This window comes from Chelonia mydas, chromosome 13 (assembly GCF_015237465.2).
Source record: "Chelonia mydas isolate rCheMyd1 chromosome 13, rCheMyd1.pri.v2, whole genome shotgun sequence".
Classification (NCBI taxonomy): Eukaryota; Metazoa; Chordata; order Testudines; family Cheloniidae; genus Chelonia; species Chelonia mydas.
Genome location: NC_051253.2, coordinates 10,349,241 through 10,367,511, shown reverse-complemented (window position 1 = coordinate 10,367,511; position 18,271 = coordinate 10,349,241). Strand labels below are relative to the sequence as shown.

Here is an 18,271-nt window from a genome sequence, read left to right as displayed (position 1 = left end):
TGAAAGAGTTTAGCATTCTTCCAGGTTTGGTGTGTTCCCAGCATCACAGACCCAACTTCTGACAGCCATTTTTTTTCTAAAGATAGCTTTAAAAAAAAAAAAAAGCCTTTCCCCCTTGAGGCTGAGAACTTTGTAACAGATGGTGTTATGAGGGAAGAGGGGCCGGCTGAGTCAGTCCAATTGGAGAGGTGGAATATTTTATTGAAACTAATAGGAGCAATAATTATATTGCCTCATTTAAAACAAAATTCCAAATCTATAAATAACCCTCATAATGACACTTGATGAGGCTGTGATGGAGAGTAACTGAACAGAAAGTGAGCATTTTAAACAGAGAAGCCTGTCATAACTGCAGAAAAGCTATATGTATGTATCTTGAGTACAAGCTATAAACCTACATGGCCAACTTATTTTAAAATAGAAGTTTTTCATATTTTTGGCTGTTAAATATGATGAGTTTTTCATTGAACTCTTTTGCTCTTTATTCTAGACCAATATTTGGTCTGGTAGCATATTGGTACTACAAGGGAGATAAATCTAAGTCTGAGAGCTTCTCTACATGGTGCTTTATGGGACTCTGATTTCTAAAGCACACTAACATATTGCGCATTAATTGTTCCATGTAGACTCCACAGGTGTGCACGAAAGATTCCCTAGCGCGCTTTCATGTAGTACTGAGCACTTTCATAGAGTATGTTAAAGTGCAGCAGCACAACTGACCAATTAACGTGCAACACGTTAGTGCACTTTCAAAATTACACTCCTGTGCAGCGCATTACCCCACCGCATAACCAAGCCCTGAGCAATGTATGTGTATACACACACACACACACACACACACACACACACATATGTAGTGTGTGTGTGTCTATCTAGTAGACTTCTCAGGACTTGTCTCCATGGTTTTCAGTGATCTCTGAATTTGAAGACATGGGTAGTTATGGGTTTTTACGAGCGCAGTACAGACAAGTGATATAGAGCACATCAAAGCCAATTTTAGCAGTAGGGTTGGATCAGCTTTTCACTTGTCACTGAGACCTGGTTGAACAGGGGCTATGTATTAAAACAATTTTAGCAAAAAGCAGATAAGCCTAGTTTAATAAACAGCGACCAATGGGAATAGGGTTTTTAAAAGGTCAGTTGGAAATGGACTGGCTGGGTATTTCCCCCCCATACACTCCTCCTTTTTTTAAAAAAAAACTTCTCTATGTTACAGTTACATGGAGTCTATAAAACCATCAGGCAAATTTACAATGCCACACAGGTGTCTAGACAGGAGTGTGTGAGTTATGGGCAACCAAAGGACAATATAATATGCTCCATGTTATTTCCTTCCAAAGACAATGGATGTTTTGAATCTCAGAGGCTATTTTATGACTTTATTAACATATGCAGTTTATTAACTGCTGTTAAAAATTGACCAGAATCTCTTTTAATAACTGATGAGAAGCCTACTCAGATGACGATAATGCTGTGGCAGCGGCATTCTAATCTTTTCAGATTCAGTCCTTTTTTTAATGGACACTCACAGCAATAAACTGCAATTGTCAGAGCAGCAGCATTGTGCTGAGCACACCACAGTAAATGTCTAAATCCCTTGTTTCTCTTTTGGACTCTGCTCTCCTGCTGTGCATCTGGGGAGGGATTCATGAAGGTATTTAGGTGCCTACCCACGCACCCCGGTACCTGCTGACATTGGTAAAATAATCCAACAGCGAGAGATGGAGATCAAGTCTGAGAAACCTGCTAACCCGCCATCACCGCTTTACAGCACCAGGGACACACGCCATCCGTACAGGGTGCCCCTCTGCTAACTCACATACTGCACTACACCAGGCTGCAGAAACTGAGCAGCATCCCTAACAGGGCCATTCGGGCCAGCTCCGGGTAAGGTCTGGCGCAGGAGCTGCTTCAATTCAAGAGCAGCCCAGGGAGGAACTATCCATCAGAGCCTCTGCCTGCCTTGCTCTGCAGACAGGTGGTAAGTTACCACCTGCCTTCTCAAAGTGAAGTTTACTGTCGTCCTACTTCTGGCCACGGCCAAGGCCCACTTACGCTTAGCGGGGAATAGCCAGCCAGCATCCCCTGCTCACCCCTGTCCCATGGCTGGTGCCACCATGTGAGCAGTCTCACTCCCCTTTCCTCCCCGGCGTGGCTGAGTCCAGGCTAGGGACAATGTAGCCCAATGGGCACGACTGGAAATGATGCAGCAGCTTTCATTAACCATGGGTTGCTGTCTCCTGTTAACTCTGCCCGACCTGTGCCACTTCTGAGGATTTCCTTCATCACTGGGGGACGCACATCACCCCAGGGCTTCTAGAGTGGCAGGAGCAAGTTAATGATAAGGTTTGTTCCTTGACTGCATTGCACAGTAATGGGCTGATTATTCCAGCATGGAAGAGCATTGCTTCTTCCCGAGATCACTTTCCGTGGCATTCTGGTGGTGTAGATTCTCTCATGTTTTCCTCATCCATGAGTATAAAGTTACCCTCTTTCCCCCCACCCTTGCTCAAAAATCTATGGGGTCAGTATCACCCCTGCAAATCAATGCACTTGCTTCCAGCTCCAGCCACATCTCTACAGTGCTCCGAGGATGTGGTGTCCACCTCCAACCAGGGATCTCATAGTTCTCAGTCTTAGACACTCCTCATTAGAAGGTCATCGACAGGGCTGTCTTACTTCATGAGTCATTACAGTTTCCTTAGGCAATGATTTGAAGGAGCTAACATTCTGTCTCGGTATCTTTATTGTTGTGGTGCAGCCTTTGGTGGCTTGCCAAAGCAGCAGCTATCTCTTGGAGAACACAGGGCACTTACAAAGCAGAGCCACCCATTCTGCTCCTGGGAAACATTCATGGAGTTTTTCCCTTTTCGCTGTGAAGTGTAGATTTGATCCAATGTAAAATGTTTTATAGCACATGGAAGAAAAGCTCTGTCTTACAAATAGTGCAGACAGCTGTTAATGTGCCAGTGATTATGTATAGGCTGGCTTCACGATCAGCTGAAACATAGGCAATGAACTCCCCCCCCCCCCCCTTTCCTTGTATCATAGCAACTGTGCTACTGCAGGGGCTATTTTAAGAACAGTAACTTTTCACCAAAAGTGATTATGAGGCAGATTGGATGAGATCAGCCTGTAAAAATATTGCATTAGCTCTGCAGCATTTGTAGGCTGACTTCTGATACCCTCACTCAAATGAGCAGAAACGTACTCTGCAAATGGTCTCGATATTAAAAAATAAAAAGCTGTCTATGACTGTTAACGCCTTTAAATCTCTGTTTAAGAAACTTGTAATGAAATCATTCCAAGGAGAAGACAGCCTTGTCATGAACGTCTAATGAGGTGCGTCTAGGACTGAGAAATATAAGTTATCTGGCGAGAGGTGGACAGTGTACACACACATCATTGGAGAGAGCTGGCCCAAGCTGGAAGTAATTGCTTGATTTGCAATGGTGGTGTTGAGCCTGTACTTGCTGAGAGAGGATCAGGGAAGCGAGAGACAGCATAGTTTGTATTCCCACTAGGAATGTTCCCTGCATTGGAAAATACTTAGGAAGCTAAAAAGGTGTCAGAGTGCTTACAGCTGTTGGGATTATTGGCAGAGGACCTCACTCCTCAGTGGGAGAGTATCAGAATCTGACCCTATGTCAAGAGAGGTTTGGATTTCAGTTGTGCCCAAATATTTAATCCAACATTTTGAAAGGTGGGTGTCTAAAATGGAGCCCCTGCATGCACACTGAGGCACCCAGATATCAGTGGCCTGATCTTCAGAGGTGCAGAGCACCTACAAGGCCTGCTGGATGTCATTGGGAGCTGTAGGCACCCAGCACCTCTGAAAATGACAGATGCTGCCAAAATGAGCTCTTGCAAGGAATGCTGCAGGATAAGTGATAGGCTCTCTGTGCGTACGCTAATGAAAGAGAATGGCAAGATGTTTTCACTTTTGCAGCTGGTGACTTAATTAAGATTAAGTGATGTGGTGTTTTAGATGCTGGAGGCAAAGCAGGCGCTGCTGATGGTGCCACCAGATCAATGCAGAGTGACCCTTCATCCCCCGTATGCCAGGCACTTACCTCAGAAGAGATGCAGCAGGAAAGTACAGCAGTAACAACAAATGCAACCTCACTTGGAGAGGATCTGCACTCAGAGGAGCTAAAAGAGGATGCAGGTATTGGATATAACATGCTAAAGTGCTTCTATTGAGCTGCCATGCAATGAGTCCAATGAATTGGTGCATCAGAGAGCCAGAGCTCTGTGTTCAGTTCAGTCCCCTCCAGACCAGGTTAGCAATCAATCAGTCCTGTAAGAATAGTGATTTTTGAGATGTCCATTTTACTGAGGGACACACAAAGCCAGGAGTATTGGGATGAGTTGTGCACACAAACCATGACACCATGCCATGCTGGTATTAGGAGAGTTCTTCCCTATACCAAGAATCTGACGGCATGTCAGGGGATGGGTAGCAGTAAAATGGCATGCGGACTGTAAGAGGCACCAGACCATCTTCCTTTAGATGCATGTCTGTGCATGAGCAGGCACACACATGTATATTGTCACCCCAGCTGGAATTAGGGGACAATATTTACAAGGTATTTCAATTACTACAACGAACAGGCCTGTATCAATAGTACAGATAAACACAAACCGAGTTCCCTCCATCTAAACACCGATATATTTTGACCCAGCTCAGAATATAAACCTGGATTTGGACCTGGTTAAGTCTGCTTTGCATTGTTCTAGCAGTGTAGGTTGAATGTTGTTCCAGCACTGAAAAGCTGATGTAAAGCTTCCCTAAGTGGCTGGCTGAGGATATCTTTTGGGTTAGGGGAATCTTTCATTGGCATAATTCTGCCTGAATTCTGACATTTCTTAAATGTCAAGTGTGTGACTTTGCCAACATAATGTTCTTTTTAACATAGTGTTTTATATATCATTTCCTAGGTTTTTATAAAAAACAAAATGAAAAAAAAACAAACAAACCAGAAATTTCATCCTGCAGAACCATAACAACTAGGGTGTCCAGATGTCCCGATTTTATAGGGACAGTCTCGATTTTTGGGACTTTTTCTTGTATAGGCTCCTATTACCTCCACTTCCTGTCCTGATTTTTCACACTTGCTGCCTGGTCACCCTAATGACGACTCAGCAGGGTTAAAACCTTTAGAGCCACCACACAGACCTTGGCCACTTGAGCTAACAGAGTAAGTGGTAGCAGTAGGTTGTCATCTCTATGTGGGTCAACCACCAGAAGGAGACGAGGTGCACATTTTGCCAGTGGATTGCACAGTTAGTTGCTGACAGGAGAAGAATGTTGATATTCAGGAATCCTGTGTTCTATTCCCGATCCTGAGGGGAGTGGTTATAGACCCTTCTGCCTTTGTCTCTTCCAGGCTGCCCCATTCCCAGTCTCCTGCCAAATCCTAGGCTCCTCAGCCCACTTCCCATACCAGGCCTCTCATTCCAGACCCTCACCCACCGCTTTCCTTGGCTCCTTGTCCCAGTCCCACCACTGCCCCCTTCCCCCAGCCCCTCTCCTTTACCCCACTGCAGCTCTAAATACAACTCCATCCCCCTTACATCTCCCTGTTGATTTGATCAGAATTTGATTTATTTTTGTTGTCTAAGCATTGCTCTGAAGGGTTTTCCATTTCTGTCTTTTATACATTCCCAGCTCTCTCTTCCTCTCTGGTCTATTCTCCAGGATCACTGTTTTGTGTTTTTCATGACTATCAGATTGTTCCTCTGGTACTTGTGGTAACTCCACTCCCCCACGAATTGTTTCCCCTCAGGTATTTCATCCCTTCTCCTACTTGGCCACAGCAGACAACAGATGACTTTTCTGCTATTGTATCAACCCATTTCTTTAAACCTAGCTTATCTTCTCTATTTCAACACGGTGTCTTATTTCATCATGAATGGTCCCAAAACAGATTTGTTATTCATGGGGCATCTAATATTTGTGCTTTCCCCCTTCTGTGTATCTTACAACGAAAACTAAACAAACAAAGACTCAAAACACTCTAGCCCTGCATATAGTCGGCTTTCATTAACTCACGCTCTTATTGCTGTTTCCCCCCCCTCCTGTGGCCATTCCTACTGTGTATTTTATCCACTGATGTGTCTTCTCTTGAATGAGAATGCACGCTTGGTAGGGTAGGGACTGTCCATTTCTCTGTGTTTGCACAGTGCCTAGTACAAAGGAGTCTCAGTCCTAATTGGGGTCCTCCAGGCACTACTGTGATTAATAATAAACTTCCTCTGTTAGACTATGGCGTGTCTATTCATCTGTTTCTCATCACTGTTTCCTTCACAATTGAAATCCCATTTGCAGAGTCCTAGTTTCTTGAATCGTTTCCATCTCATTTCTGAGTTGTGGATGTCACTATTAATTTCTTCCCAGATCTTCCCTATTTCCAGTGACCCTTACTAATGCCAGTTCTGTTCACCATCTCTCTGGCCTAACCTTTACTGTCGTCTGAATTTCTTTTTCTTCCCTTGGGGTATGTATCAGTTCTCCAGCCTCAACACACTGAAAGGTGGGATTTAATTTTCCCAAACAGCATACTTCCTATGCAGCAATACCCACTCCTGTTTGTTCTATGTCCTATTAGCTCCTCTTTACCAACCACTGGCAAATCCTCCATTCTAGACCCTATCCTGTTTCCACTGAAGTTATTGAAGTTAGCGTATTGGAGAAAGCCTCCTGCATTGGCTTGAATTGGAGTGTTGGAAATTCAAGAAATAATATGGTCCATACCTGTCCATGTATATATATTTCACCATTGTGTGTATTCAATTTTATGTTATTTAGATAAAGGTCTACTGTGTATATATATATATATATATATATATATATATCGCCTGTTGCTCGCCTGTTCTCCTTTATATATATATATATGTATATACATGTATATATGTAAAGGAGAACAGGCGAGCAACACAGGATTCCATTTAAAATTTTAAACTTGTCTAATTTGCTGGAGTTCAGATGAAAAGTTAAACTCAAACAAACAAACAAACCAAAAAAAAAAAGAAACCCAGACACACACCCAAATAGCAAAACTTGGAATTTCCATGGTGTATTCTGAATGTTTCTGCGTTTCTAGACATGTGGTATTCAGACAGAAATGTGTTCTTCTGGTTTATCAGCTGACAGTTTTTCATGGCAGTATCACCCAAAGGTTCCCAGCCCAGTGGAAAACGGAAAAACTTTGGTTTTGAAAATTATATTCTGGGAATTTTGTCATGGTCTCAAGGCCAGAGCCCAGAATGAGGAATCTGGAGTTCTAGATTCTAGTCCCTCCTCTGCCACTGCCTTGCTTTACAACATCATAGAATCAGAGAATTCAAGGTTGGAAGGGACCTTAGGAGGTCATCTAGTCCAGCCCCCTGCTCAAAGCAGGACCAATACCCAACTAAATCATCCCAGCCAGGGCTTTGTCAAGCCTGACCTTAAAAACTTCTAAGGAAGAAGATTCTACCACCTGCCTAGGTAACACATTCCAGTGCTTCACCACCCTCCTAGTGAAAAAGTTTTTCCTAATATCCAACCTAAACCTCCCCCACTGCAACTTGAGACCATTACTCCTTGTTCTGTCATCTGCTAACACTGAGAACAGCCTAGATCCATACTCTTTTGAACCCCCTTTCAGGTAGTTGAAAGCAGCTATCAAATCCCCCCTCATTCTTCTCTTCCACACACTAAACAATCCCAGTTCCCTCAGCCTCTCCTCATAAGTCATGTGTTCCAGTCCCCTAATCAGTTTCGTTGCCTTCTGCTGGACGTTTTCCAATTTTTCCACATCCTTCTTGTAGTGTGGGGCCCAAACTGGACACAGTACTCCAGATGAGGCCTCACCAATGCCAAATAGAGGGGAATGATCATGTCCCTCGATCTGCTGGCAATGCTCCTACTTATACAGCTCAAAATGCCGTTAGCCTTCTTGGCAACAAGGGCACACTGTTGACTCATATCCAGCTTCTCATCCACTGTAACCCGTAGGTCCTTTTCTGAGGAACTGCTGCCTAGCCATTCGGTCCCTAGTCTGTAGCAGTGCATGGGATTTTTCCATCCTAAGTGCAGGACTCTGCACTTGTCCTTGCTGAACCTCATCAGATTTCTTTTGGCCCAGTCCTCTAATGTGTCTAGGTCCCTCTGTATCCTATCCCTACCCTCCAGCATATCTACCTCTCCTCCCAGCTTAGTGTCATCTGCAAACTTGCTGAGGGTGCAGTCCATGCCATCCTCCAGATCATTAATGAAGATATTGAACAAAACAGTTATGGACAGGACAGTTACGTCCTGCTATTGCTAAGCTGCTTGGTGCATAACTCACACCTAAGCCCTGGCAGGATCCTTGCACTAAGAATTCCCCTGGTTATCTCATCCGCTGGGCCTCATCTGGAAGGTGTGCTCAGAGCACACCTAACCCACACAAAACATTGTACCCAATAGCTCAGTGGTTAGAACGCTCACTCAGGATGCCGGAGGCCCCAGTTCAAGTCACTGCTTCAAATAAGGCAGAGCGGGAATTTGAACCTACATCTTCCACATCTCAGAGGAATACTCTAACCATTAGTCTGTTGGCTATAAGGGGTGGGAGAGGGAATGACCACCACTGCTGTTTTTTGCAAAAAAATGTTGGACTTGTCTTAGGCACCTAACTCCAGGAGCGGGTTCACGACTGTGAATCCCGAGTGGAGTTTGGTGGTAACTACTTTTGGAAGGTGGGGCTAGTTTCAGCGGCTCCTTGCTCACCTTGCTGGCTTTCTGGGTCTCCCATAGTAGCACCTAACTCTCCCCATTTATTGTAGAGGGAGCATGGACACGTAACTTGGGACTGAGGATTCCACTAGGTGGCAGGGCGCCTGGAGTTAAGTCTTGCACTTCTGAGCCTCAGTCTTCTTTGTGGATCTAGCCCAATTGACTAGCGACACCCTCCCTGTTCTCCCTCTCACAGCTGCAGCATTCCTGGGTCCCCAGAATTGAAACTCTATTGTCTTGATCCATTGCATTTCCTGATTCTTGAATAATACTCAGATTTTCACCCCTTCAGGGATACCTAACATCACTCATGAGTGGCTTCCTTTTGCTCTACTCCAGGTGGCTTAAGTGGTCATCAAATAAAGGATTGTTCTGCTTTTCACCTTAGCATTTGGCCCCTGCTGTATAAATAGCAAATGATCTTTGAAGGCAACCATCACAAAATATCAATTTAAAAAAAAGCAAACAAAAAAAAAATAGAGTGATTGCAATGACTTCCTTGAAAACCGAGGTGATTATTTCCCAAGTGAGGCAAGTTTTCTTTCTATCCAGCAAAATTTTGCAAGAGGATCTCTGACTAACACTGCATATTTACTTTACTCCCCCGACTTTCCCAAACGATAAATACTCATTACTACACTTCTAGACACGTACATTAATCTGTTTGTCAACAAATTAAACGCTATTATCTTGCCAAGGCTATAGTGTCCGACTGCCTCACTGCTTTGGAGCCTTCTGGTTCCGTTCTAAAAGCAAGGATGCAAATTGTTTGGACAGAGGCTGTGTGCTTCAGCACTTATTGACTTCCTTGGAATGGAGTGCACTCAACACCATTCAGGAGGCATTCCGCAGCTTGTAGCGTCAGCCCCTTCGAGATGGCGAAGCTCATCCCATGTGCCCTACGTCCCAATGTCTATTCCCCGTTCTAGCATTGTTATTGTTATCCAAGGGAAGGTCTTCTTATATCAGGTTGTTTCAATCTTGGTTCCTAACATCATCCCCAAGAAAGACTGAGCCCCCCTGGCATCAGATGGAATAGAGAGGAACCGGGCTGCAAGTTGAAGTCACATTTTAATAGGATTAAAAAAAAAATTGCCAGGAAATCCTGCAGAGAGCAATCATAGAAAGATCTTTGAGGCTAAATTAAAAGTTAATCATTCCTTACCCTTCATTTGTGTTCCTAGCAAGGAGAAGTGCTCACATGGTAACTCTAAATCATTGCAGCTGGATTCTACAAGTTAATCAACTGCAGTTCTCAAAAGCCACTATACCCTGCTGTCCTCATTATAGAAAAGAACATAAGACATTTTTTTGAGGAGGGGGGGAGGAAATGAGTAAAGGCCATTTGGCCCTTCAAGGCTCATCAGTTTCCTTATGAACATAGTATCTAACTGTTTCTTCAGTTACCCCAGTGTGTTTTATTTTTACCTCAACACCCGTGGCTGGTAGGCTACTGCACACGTTCGTTATTTTCACCGTGGGAAAAACGTGCTGCTAGCTGTATGCCACGAATTCCATTTTCCTGCATCTTCCTGGGATGGCCCCTTGGTTTATCATCATCGTCATCATTAATCTCATGTCTCATTAATTCTACTGCTTCTGATCCTTTTCCTAGCCAAGAAACCTTCCGTGTCCACTGAAGAACTAGAAGATGCCCGCCTGCCAGTAACCGAAGAGACTCCACAAGCCTTACTTATTTCTGAATCCACAGATTCCCCACAGAAACCAATGGAAAGAAACCTAGCACAGCTCCCCAGCCCCCCTTCACTTCCAATTCCACCACCTAAGGCAATCTCCAAAATCAAGAGTGTAACAGGTTAGTCGTGTTGGTCAATAAAGTCTCTTTCATCCCATCGACATTGTCCTCTCCTTGTATATCATTTTTCTCCTATATATATATTTTGGGTCAGTTACTTAGTTGGTGTAAATCAATGTCATACCATTGATGTGAATGGTGCGTTAATGATTTACACCAGCTGAGGACCTTGACCCTGATCTAGAAGCACTAAGTCTTTGCATGTTGCACATATATCTTACCTGTCCTGATTTGTTTATTGCAGGAGGCACCAGTAAGTCCACCTGCACTAATCCATGTAAAGCAGATGACACTGACAGCAACCATTTACCAGATCAGCAGCTTGTGTATGACTTGCCACAAGTCGCTAGGAAATACAAGGAATGTTTAAGTGCTTTTTGCTATACAGAATCACAGTGTGATAACAGTACAGAAGCAGTGAACGCAGCTGTCAACTGCAGAGCTCAAGTCAATAGGTCCTTCAAAGCTTTCTGCCTGAAGGATTTGCTCATTAGGGTAGGTCTAAATTAGAGCTGTGCAAGCTCCTCTAATGACATATGAACAGTTCACCCAAACTTTCACAACCTACTCCTGCATCTCAGGTTTCACTCTGAATTTCAGGTTCAAACACACTCAGCCTGGTTATCTAATGTGCAACCACAGTGATCTTACACTTTTCACCACTTCCAGCAGTGCAAAGGAGTTTAAAGTGAGTATAACAGTGATTTATTCCCACTGAAAGGCTCCTTTACACTGCCGGAGTACACCCATAATCAGGCATTTTAAACTGCTAACTGACAACCATTGTTCCTACAATCATTTGCATTCCCAACTTACTGGTACAAAAAAAGAGGCCCCGTTTGCAAGGTCACCATGAAGCAGAAGATCGTAGGGTGCTGCTCTAATGACTAAGACTGGTTGAAAGTTTTCTGTCTCAGCTGTTTTTCAATGGAAAATTGGGCTTTCACCAACATTATTTTTCTTGCTAAAAGTGTCTGCTTTTCATGGAAAACTTTTTTAAAAACAAAATATAATGGCCAAAACCAAAAAATTGTGAGTTTTCAGCTGAAAACTGAAATATTTCAATTCAAAATGGTGCTTCATGAGAGTTGCAGTTTGGATGCCTTTTGTTTCCATTCTTCTCTATGGGCCAGGCTCTCTGGTCAGACTACAGCTCCCATGATGCACCATGACCCAGGACTACTATGACTCATTATCCTCTTCCCCTCATCACATGGGAGATATAGTCCTTCCTGAGAGCTCAACTCATACAGAAAAATGGGAGCATATGGGCACCCAAAGTACAACTCCCATGAGGCACTTTGCAACACCATTTTGAATAGAAATGTTGTTTGCCAAAAAATATTTCATTTTTAGGTGAAATATTTCCATTTTGATATTTCATTTTTGTCTAAATTTTCTTCGGGGAAAAGCTATTTTTCAACCAGCTCTAATAATGGCATACCTTCTTCAGTTCTCCTTCTGCGAGTGGGTGGAATTGAAAGCCCACATTGAACAAGTACCGTCAGTGGGGTGGAGGTGGGGAGAGGGGGAAGAGAGTGACATGAGAGAAAAAATAGAGGGGGTTGGAAAGCCCTTTATTTTATTTTTTCCGCTAACAGCGTTGGAGGTGCTGATGGTGGGGGGATGAGAGGGGAATAAGCAAAGCACTAATTCATCGCAAAAGGGGGTGGGGAATGGCAAGATACAAGATACCATTTTGTAAGATTATTCCCTGAACAGCTCTCATTAGGACAAACGAAGTGCAATTAACAAAAAAAGTGCTCAACATTAACCTCAGCGGCATCCAGGCTGAACTGGCCCCAGTGGGGCTCCAGGATCAAGGTAGCATAAAGGTGACAGTACAGTCCACCAACCCCTCAGCAGCTTGGCTAGACCAGAGTATCCTTCCCTATTGCACAGAGATAGAGTATGAATTAGGAGGTGTTGTGTGGCCCTTCGAGCTGTGATTCAGTGGAGAGTGGAATGATCATAAATATCCATTGTGTGTTTCCACGGTGGCACATAATCAAAATCTCCTTGAGCTCAGATATATGTCTCCTGGTAGCTGAGGCTCTCTGCCCTCTGGGTATGGAGAGAGCATGCTGATCAGTTAACAGGGAAGGAATTTAGATGCTACTGCTCTGGTACATAGCCTTATTGCCACTGCTCTGTGGCAGTGTACTTTGCCTACTAGACAATCCAGTAGATGCTCCTATGCTTTAAAGTGTTCCAGGTTTGAGGAAGTAGATCACCTATGTGGATTTGATTCACTCTTTCAGCTGTAAGTATACATGCATACAGAGAGAAGAAGGATTGCCCTGTTGTTAGGGCATTGGCATGGGAGACATGGGTTTGATTCCCTGCTCTAACACAGACTTTGTGTGACCCTTCCCAAGTCACTTAGCCTCTTTGTGCCTCCATTTCCCATCTGTAAAATGTAGCACTGTCTTCCCTCAGCATGGGGAGGGAAGTGTTATGAGGATAAATACAATAAAGATTGTAAGGTGCTCATATATCAGTGCTAGAGATAGTATACATTTTGTCTCGTTAAATTACACACCCGGGGCCTGATTTACAATGTGAGGTTTCCACTTGTGTGCACACACACACAAGCAAATATCTCTGTGAGCACTAGACCAACGCTAACAGCTGCACATGCACAAGTGTTGTGTTTTGAAGGTGCAACACGCATTTCCTGGGTGCAAATGCTTGCACATGCCGGTATTGGAGTTTTAAAAGTGCACCCCATAATTTTTGTGCCTGCAAAGGGCAGGCCCATGAACATCCTTTCCCACATATGGACTCTGGGTAGAAACCCAACTCAAAATTTAGCTCAAAATGCCATAGAATTTCACCAGGTATCAGAGTTTTTGTATATTGTTATGTTGCATGTTAGTAACTAACCACATATTTCAAACAATCAGTTTCCACTAACTTATTCAGGATTTCATTTTACACTCTTGATTTTCTATCTAATACACCAGACCCTCACTAGAACGCGCATCTATATAGCACGAATTCGCATATAACGCGGTCGCGGCCATGGATCCCAAATTTAATTACTTTAATTGCAATTCATTTTAATGTGGTACCACACATGGATCCCAAATCCCGCGTTCTAGCGAGGGTCCAGTGTAATTTGTACTATAATTCGATACTTTAGTAATTTTGTTTATTATTTTTAATTTGAAACTTGAAAAATATTTGATCTTTAAAAAAAAAAATCTACTCAAATATATGCCCACTGGACAAAATCCTGCCCTGGGTTACATCGTTGACTTTGTGGGTTGTGCCAGATTTTCACCAGTGTCCTTGAGAGCAGGCTTTGGGTACCTGTAAGGAGACCTACAGCACAATTGTCCTGGAAGGAAATATCTTGATAGCCTATGTTTATTATTATCCTTAAAGTGCTAGACCTCATTTTGAACATCTCCTGTTTTCTCTTGCAAGTTACTGGGCTAACCAAGAGCCAACTCTTGAAATCCTTGCACAGAAAAGTCAGGATACCACTGATAGCAGTGGGAGTTTTGGCTGGATAAGGGCAACAGAATTTACCTCACAGAAAATTAGAATGGTAAGGAGGGCCTGTAGAAAGACAAGGTGGGGAGGTAATATCTATTATTGGATCAGCTTCTGTTGGTGAAGGAGACAAGCTTTCAAGCTACACAGGTCATACCTGAAGAAGAGCTCTGTGCAGTTTGGAGGGTCTCTCTTTCACCAGCAGAAGTTGGTCCAATAAAAGATATTACCTCACCCAGCTTGTGTCTCTAATATCCTGGAACCAGCATAGCTACCACTGCAATGAAAAAGGGTATGTGTCAGTTTAAATTCTTATTATCAACACTAGGTGGCAACGAGAGAAAAGGAATAGCCTTCTACACAATCCAACCAAAAAGATCTCCTGCACTGGTGTGTCTCCAGTGTAGAAAGTACCACAACCCCGTACAGATATGTGGCCAGCAAAGTGCAATGAAAAGAATAAGAGAACTGCAGAAGAGAACAAGTGAAGCAACATCTCTCTCAAACAAGGCTATTACCCCAGCACCCCTCATGCAGTCTTAACCGCGGGGGGGGGGAGGGAATATCAGAGGCACAGCAATAGAAGAGGCAGGTGTTTGTTGCACTGGGGCGATAGATATGAGTGATGGGATGGAATTGGAGAGGAGAACGTCAGGGCCGGGCTGTTCAGAAAAGAGAACAATCACCTCAGCCCAGAATTTAAAAGGAGACCAGCTAGAAAGATTTTAGTGTAAGATTTCCAAGCTGCATTAGGGGTTTGGATGCCCTATTCCCACTAAAAATCAATCCAAATCCCCTAGGTGGCTTCAAAAAAAGTTATCTCAGTTTTGGGTACAAAAAGCATCAGTTAAACATCCCCCCCACTCCTCTTCCCACTCCTTGGTGCTCAACCCCACTTTGTTCTTACCTGAAATGCTTTTGGAACACATCAGCTCTGGCAAGTTTGGCTGAACTAGCTAATATCACCATATCTCACAAGCTCTGGTGTTCCCCTATATGGGGTGAGAGGCTGGGGTCCATTATGGGGTAGGGGGAGAAGGGCAAAGAATGGATACTGGCACATTTTGACCTCAGCGAAGACCAGATTGTGTAAATTTAAGTCAATCATCTAGAGCTCAGCAGAGAAAGTGCAAGATTGGAAAGCCTGGCTGGTAACCATCAGGGTTTATTAGGGATCAGGGAGAGGGGGTTTGGGAGTAGTGTTCCCTCTAATTTTTATGTCCAAGAGTGGAATGAATTTTGTTATGTGCACCAATATGGAGGTGGTGTGTGGCAGGGGTGGGACCAAGGGGTTCTGGGTGCGGGAGGGGGCTCAGGGCTGGAGCAGAGGGTTGGGTGCGGGAGGTGAGGGCTCCAGCTGGGAGTGAAGGCTCTGGGGTGGTGCCAGAGATAAGGGGTTCGGGTTGCAGAAGGGGGCTCAGGGCTGGGGCAGAGGGTTGGGGTGTGAGGACTCCGGCTGGGGATGCGGGCTCTGGGGTGGGGCCAGGAATGCAGGCTGCCCCGGGGCTGCGGCGGGGAGAGACGACTCTCCCCAACCCTCTTTTGCTGCAGCAGCTCGGGGCCGAGGGAGAGGCTCCTGGCCACGGCAGCTCCGGCTGTGGGAGGGGTGCCTCTCCGCCACCATGGCAGCTCCTGTGGGGTTGGGCTGGGCCAGGCTGGACAAGGGGAGGGGCACTTCTCCCCGCCTGCGTGGCCCTTTATAGCCTACTGCATGGCCACACAGCTTCGAGGGAACTTAGGTTGGGAGTCAGGCATGGATTGGTGAGTTTGGGCAGAAAGAAAGAAGAATCCAATTGGGAGAGGGGAGATTATTCATTTTTCCAGGCTAAATCTTTGCAGCATCCGTCCTTTGGCTTCAGATTATTTGAGTATATAAGTCTCACCACACAAGCCACATTCCCACTTTGCAATGGCACAACAACGACACCATTTTTACCTGTCCAGCATGTAGAATCAACCGCAACCGAGGCTCCGTGTGCCACAATGAAAGGCTCAGTGTGACTTTTTATCACTTTATTTTCAGCAGCAGGATGTGAAGTAGATGAGCCAGCAGGGAAATCCCCTCCTTCCACTATCCTGAAGAATTATGTCATTGTTGGTTCCTCCCAAATCTCAGGACAAGCTGCCCTCTTCCATCCACCAGGCCAGAAAGGTTCCGATCCCCATGTCAGAGGCCAGCTACCAACGCCGACTGGTTCCCCTCATCCAGCTGCTGTCCACCTGCCTTTACCTCCCAGCAGAGTCATTGAGGAGCTCCACAGGGCTCTGGCCACTAAACATCGGCAGGATAGGTAAGTATAGCACATAGAGGCACAGTGAATACCAGGAAACAGTATCCTTTCAATGAAAGTATTTTTCATAATACAAATTCCCGGTCAGAAAATATTTTTGCCTGTCGTTAACACTCCACCCGTTTTGTCTGATTAAAATCAGGTTGGTTCTGTCCGCACACTGCTTGGTGGCTCTAGTTCGGGCAGCGATCCCTGGTTAAAATGGACGTGTCAGCTGTTACTTTATAATACGCTACTTTTATGACAGGGAAGCTACTGCAACATGGAAATAAGAGATCAAAGAGGTGGAATCATTTGCTAATCCTCAGCCCCAGTGTAAGAGGTGGCTCACCACAGAAGCAGGATATCAAAATTTAGTAATTTAGATAGTGAAGTCCTCCTGAAAGAACTGCACCCTTTCAGACCACACACACACACCCCACTTTCATCCTGTTGGAGAGGAACTGATGTGAGGTCAAATGTTCAAAACTGCACAACGACGCATGACTACTCTGCAGGCAAAATCCCAAGGTTGCATGCACAAACCAGGCAATTGCACCCGCAAATGGCCAGTTCTGATCACTGGTGTGCAAAATTACCTGATCTGAAAAATTACCTGATTTTGCTGGAAATAGCCATGGCCTTCTCTAGCCTCCTGAAGCTTTCCAGATCATAGCTTTGCTGTCAGCCCATGGCTTCTCTGAATTGTTCCTCCGCTGTGCTCCCCCCAAGTCCTCCTGATCTCTTCTGTCTGTCCCCTTTATTAATTGATGCTATAACTTCATAAGCATAAACAGATCTACCAATGAGATGATCCTCTTCCCAATTAAAGACCTGAACCAACACAAGGAAAGGGGTCGGTTTCCCCATCTGCAAAGTGAATTGAAGAATAACCTACCCCAGAAGATTAACTGGTTACTGCTTACTGTAGCCCTGTGAAGATGCTATACAAGTGCTCAGTATTATTACTTTAGTGTGTGACTCTTGGCTTCTACATGAGCATATACGGTACCTTGTTTTGCAATACACATGGCTACATAGGAGTGTGTTGGGTACATTGTCTGGTTTTCATTAGAAACCCTCCACTGCAGCAGTAGAGAAAGACAAAAGTAATTCCAAAGCTATATGGTTGGTAACATTTCTCAATGCCACAACAATCTTTCTCACAGGAAATGGCCCTTTCCAGGCCCTGTTAAATCCTTGTCAGGATCACAGACTTTTAGAAGGGCAATTCTTCATACAATGCATGTTTTACATTAGAAGCACATGCTGTGTTCTTTCAAAAGGTCAGCATGGTACAGCACACAACTATAATAAAAAAACACATTAATTATTCCCCTCCTGTACCGTATTCTTGTGACACCGATCGAATAGTGGAATAGCCCCAGACATTCTCATGGCGATTCTGAGAATGCAGTCCAATGATGTCCCTTGTACATCACACTGAGGACATGATGCCTGTGTTCATCTAATGCTAGGTATTTACTATGGCTTTAAAATGGACCTGTCTGACAACCCAATTGTGTGCCTTCCATCCACAGCTTTCATGGCAGAGAAAGCAAAGGGTCTCCCAAAAAAAGAGTGGATGTCCGTCCATCCAGAACATCTAGCATCGAGGGCAACAAAGAAAAGGAGAATGCACTGAGCCACAGTAATGAGCCGGAGCACAAGCGGAACTCAGTCAAAGAGTCAGATGAAAACAAAGAAAACCTGATCATGAACTCAGAACTCAAGGACAACTTGGTTTTCTATCAGGATGAAGAGGTGTTGAATGACTCCATCATTTCTGGTAAGGAAAGTTAATTTAATATTCTTTTGAAAATATACCACTTCAGTAGACAAGAATGGTCATGAAGTGGGCTGTAGCCCACGAAAGCTTATGCTCTGATAAAGTTGTTAGTCTCTAAGGTGCCACAAGTC

The 18,271-nt window shown here is 44.3% G+C and overlaps 1 protein-coding gene across 6 annotated transcripts in view; it reads left to right on the top strand.

Annotated features, from left to right (window-relative positions):
• PHACTR3 (phosphatase and actin regulator 3) overlaps positions 1-18,271 on the top strand; it is a 159,304-nt gene that overhangs the window by 89,831 nt on the left and 51,202 nt on the right. For 3 of the 6 annotated variants that reach the window (XM_037877105.2, XM_037877108.2, XM_037877106.2), the window contains 4 exons: positions 3,989-4,168; positions 10,380-10,580; positions 16,105-16,372; positions 17,893-18,140. In XM_037877105.2, the coding sequence (XP_037733033.1) occupies positions 3,989-4,168; positions 10,380-10,580; positions 16,105-16,372; positions 17,893-18,140 (897 nt within the window). The remainder of the gene's footprint in view (positions 1-3,988; positions 4,169-10,379; positions 10,581-16,104; positions 16,373-17,892; positions 18,141-18,271) is intronic. The other 3 variants (XM_037877107.2, XM_043526729.1, XM_043526728.1) reach the window with 2 other exon arrangements.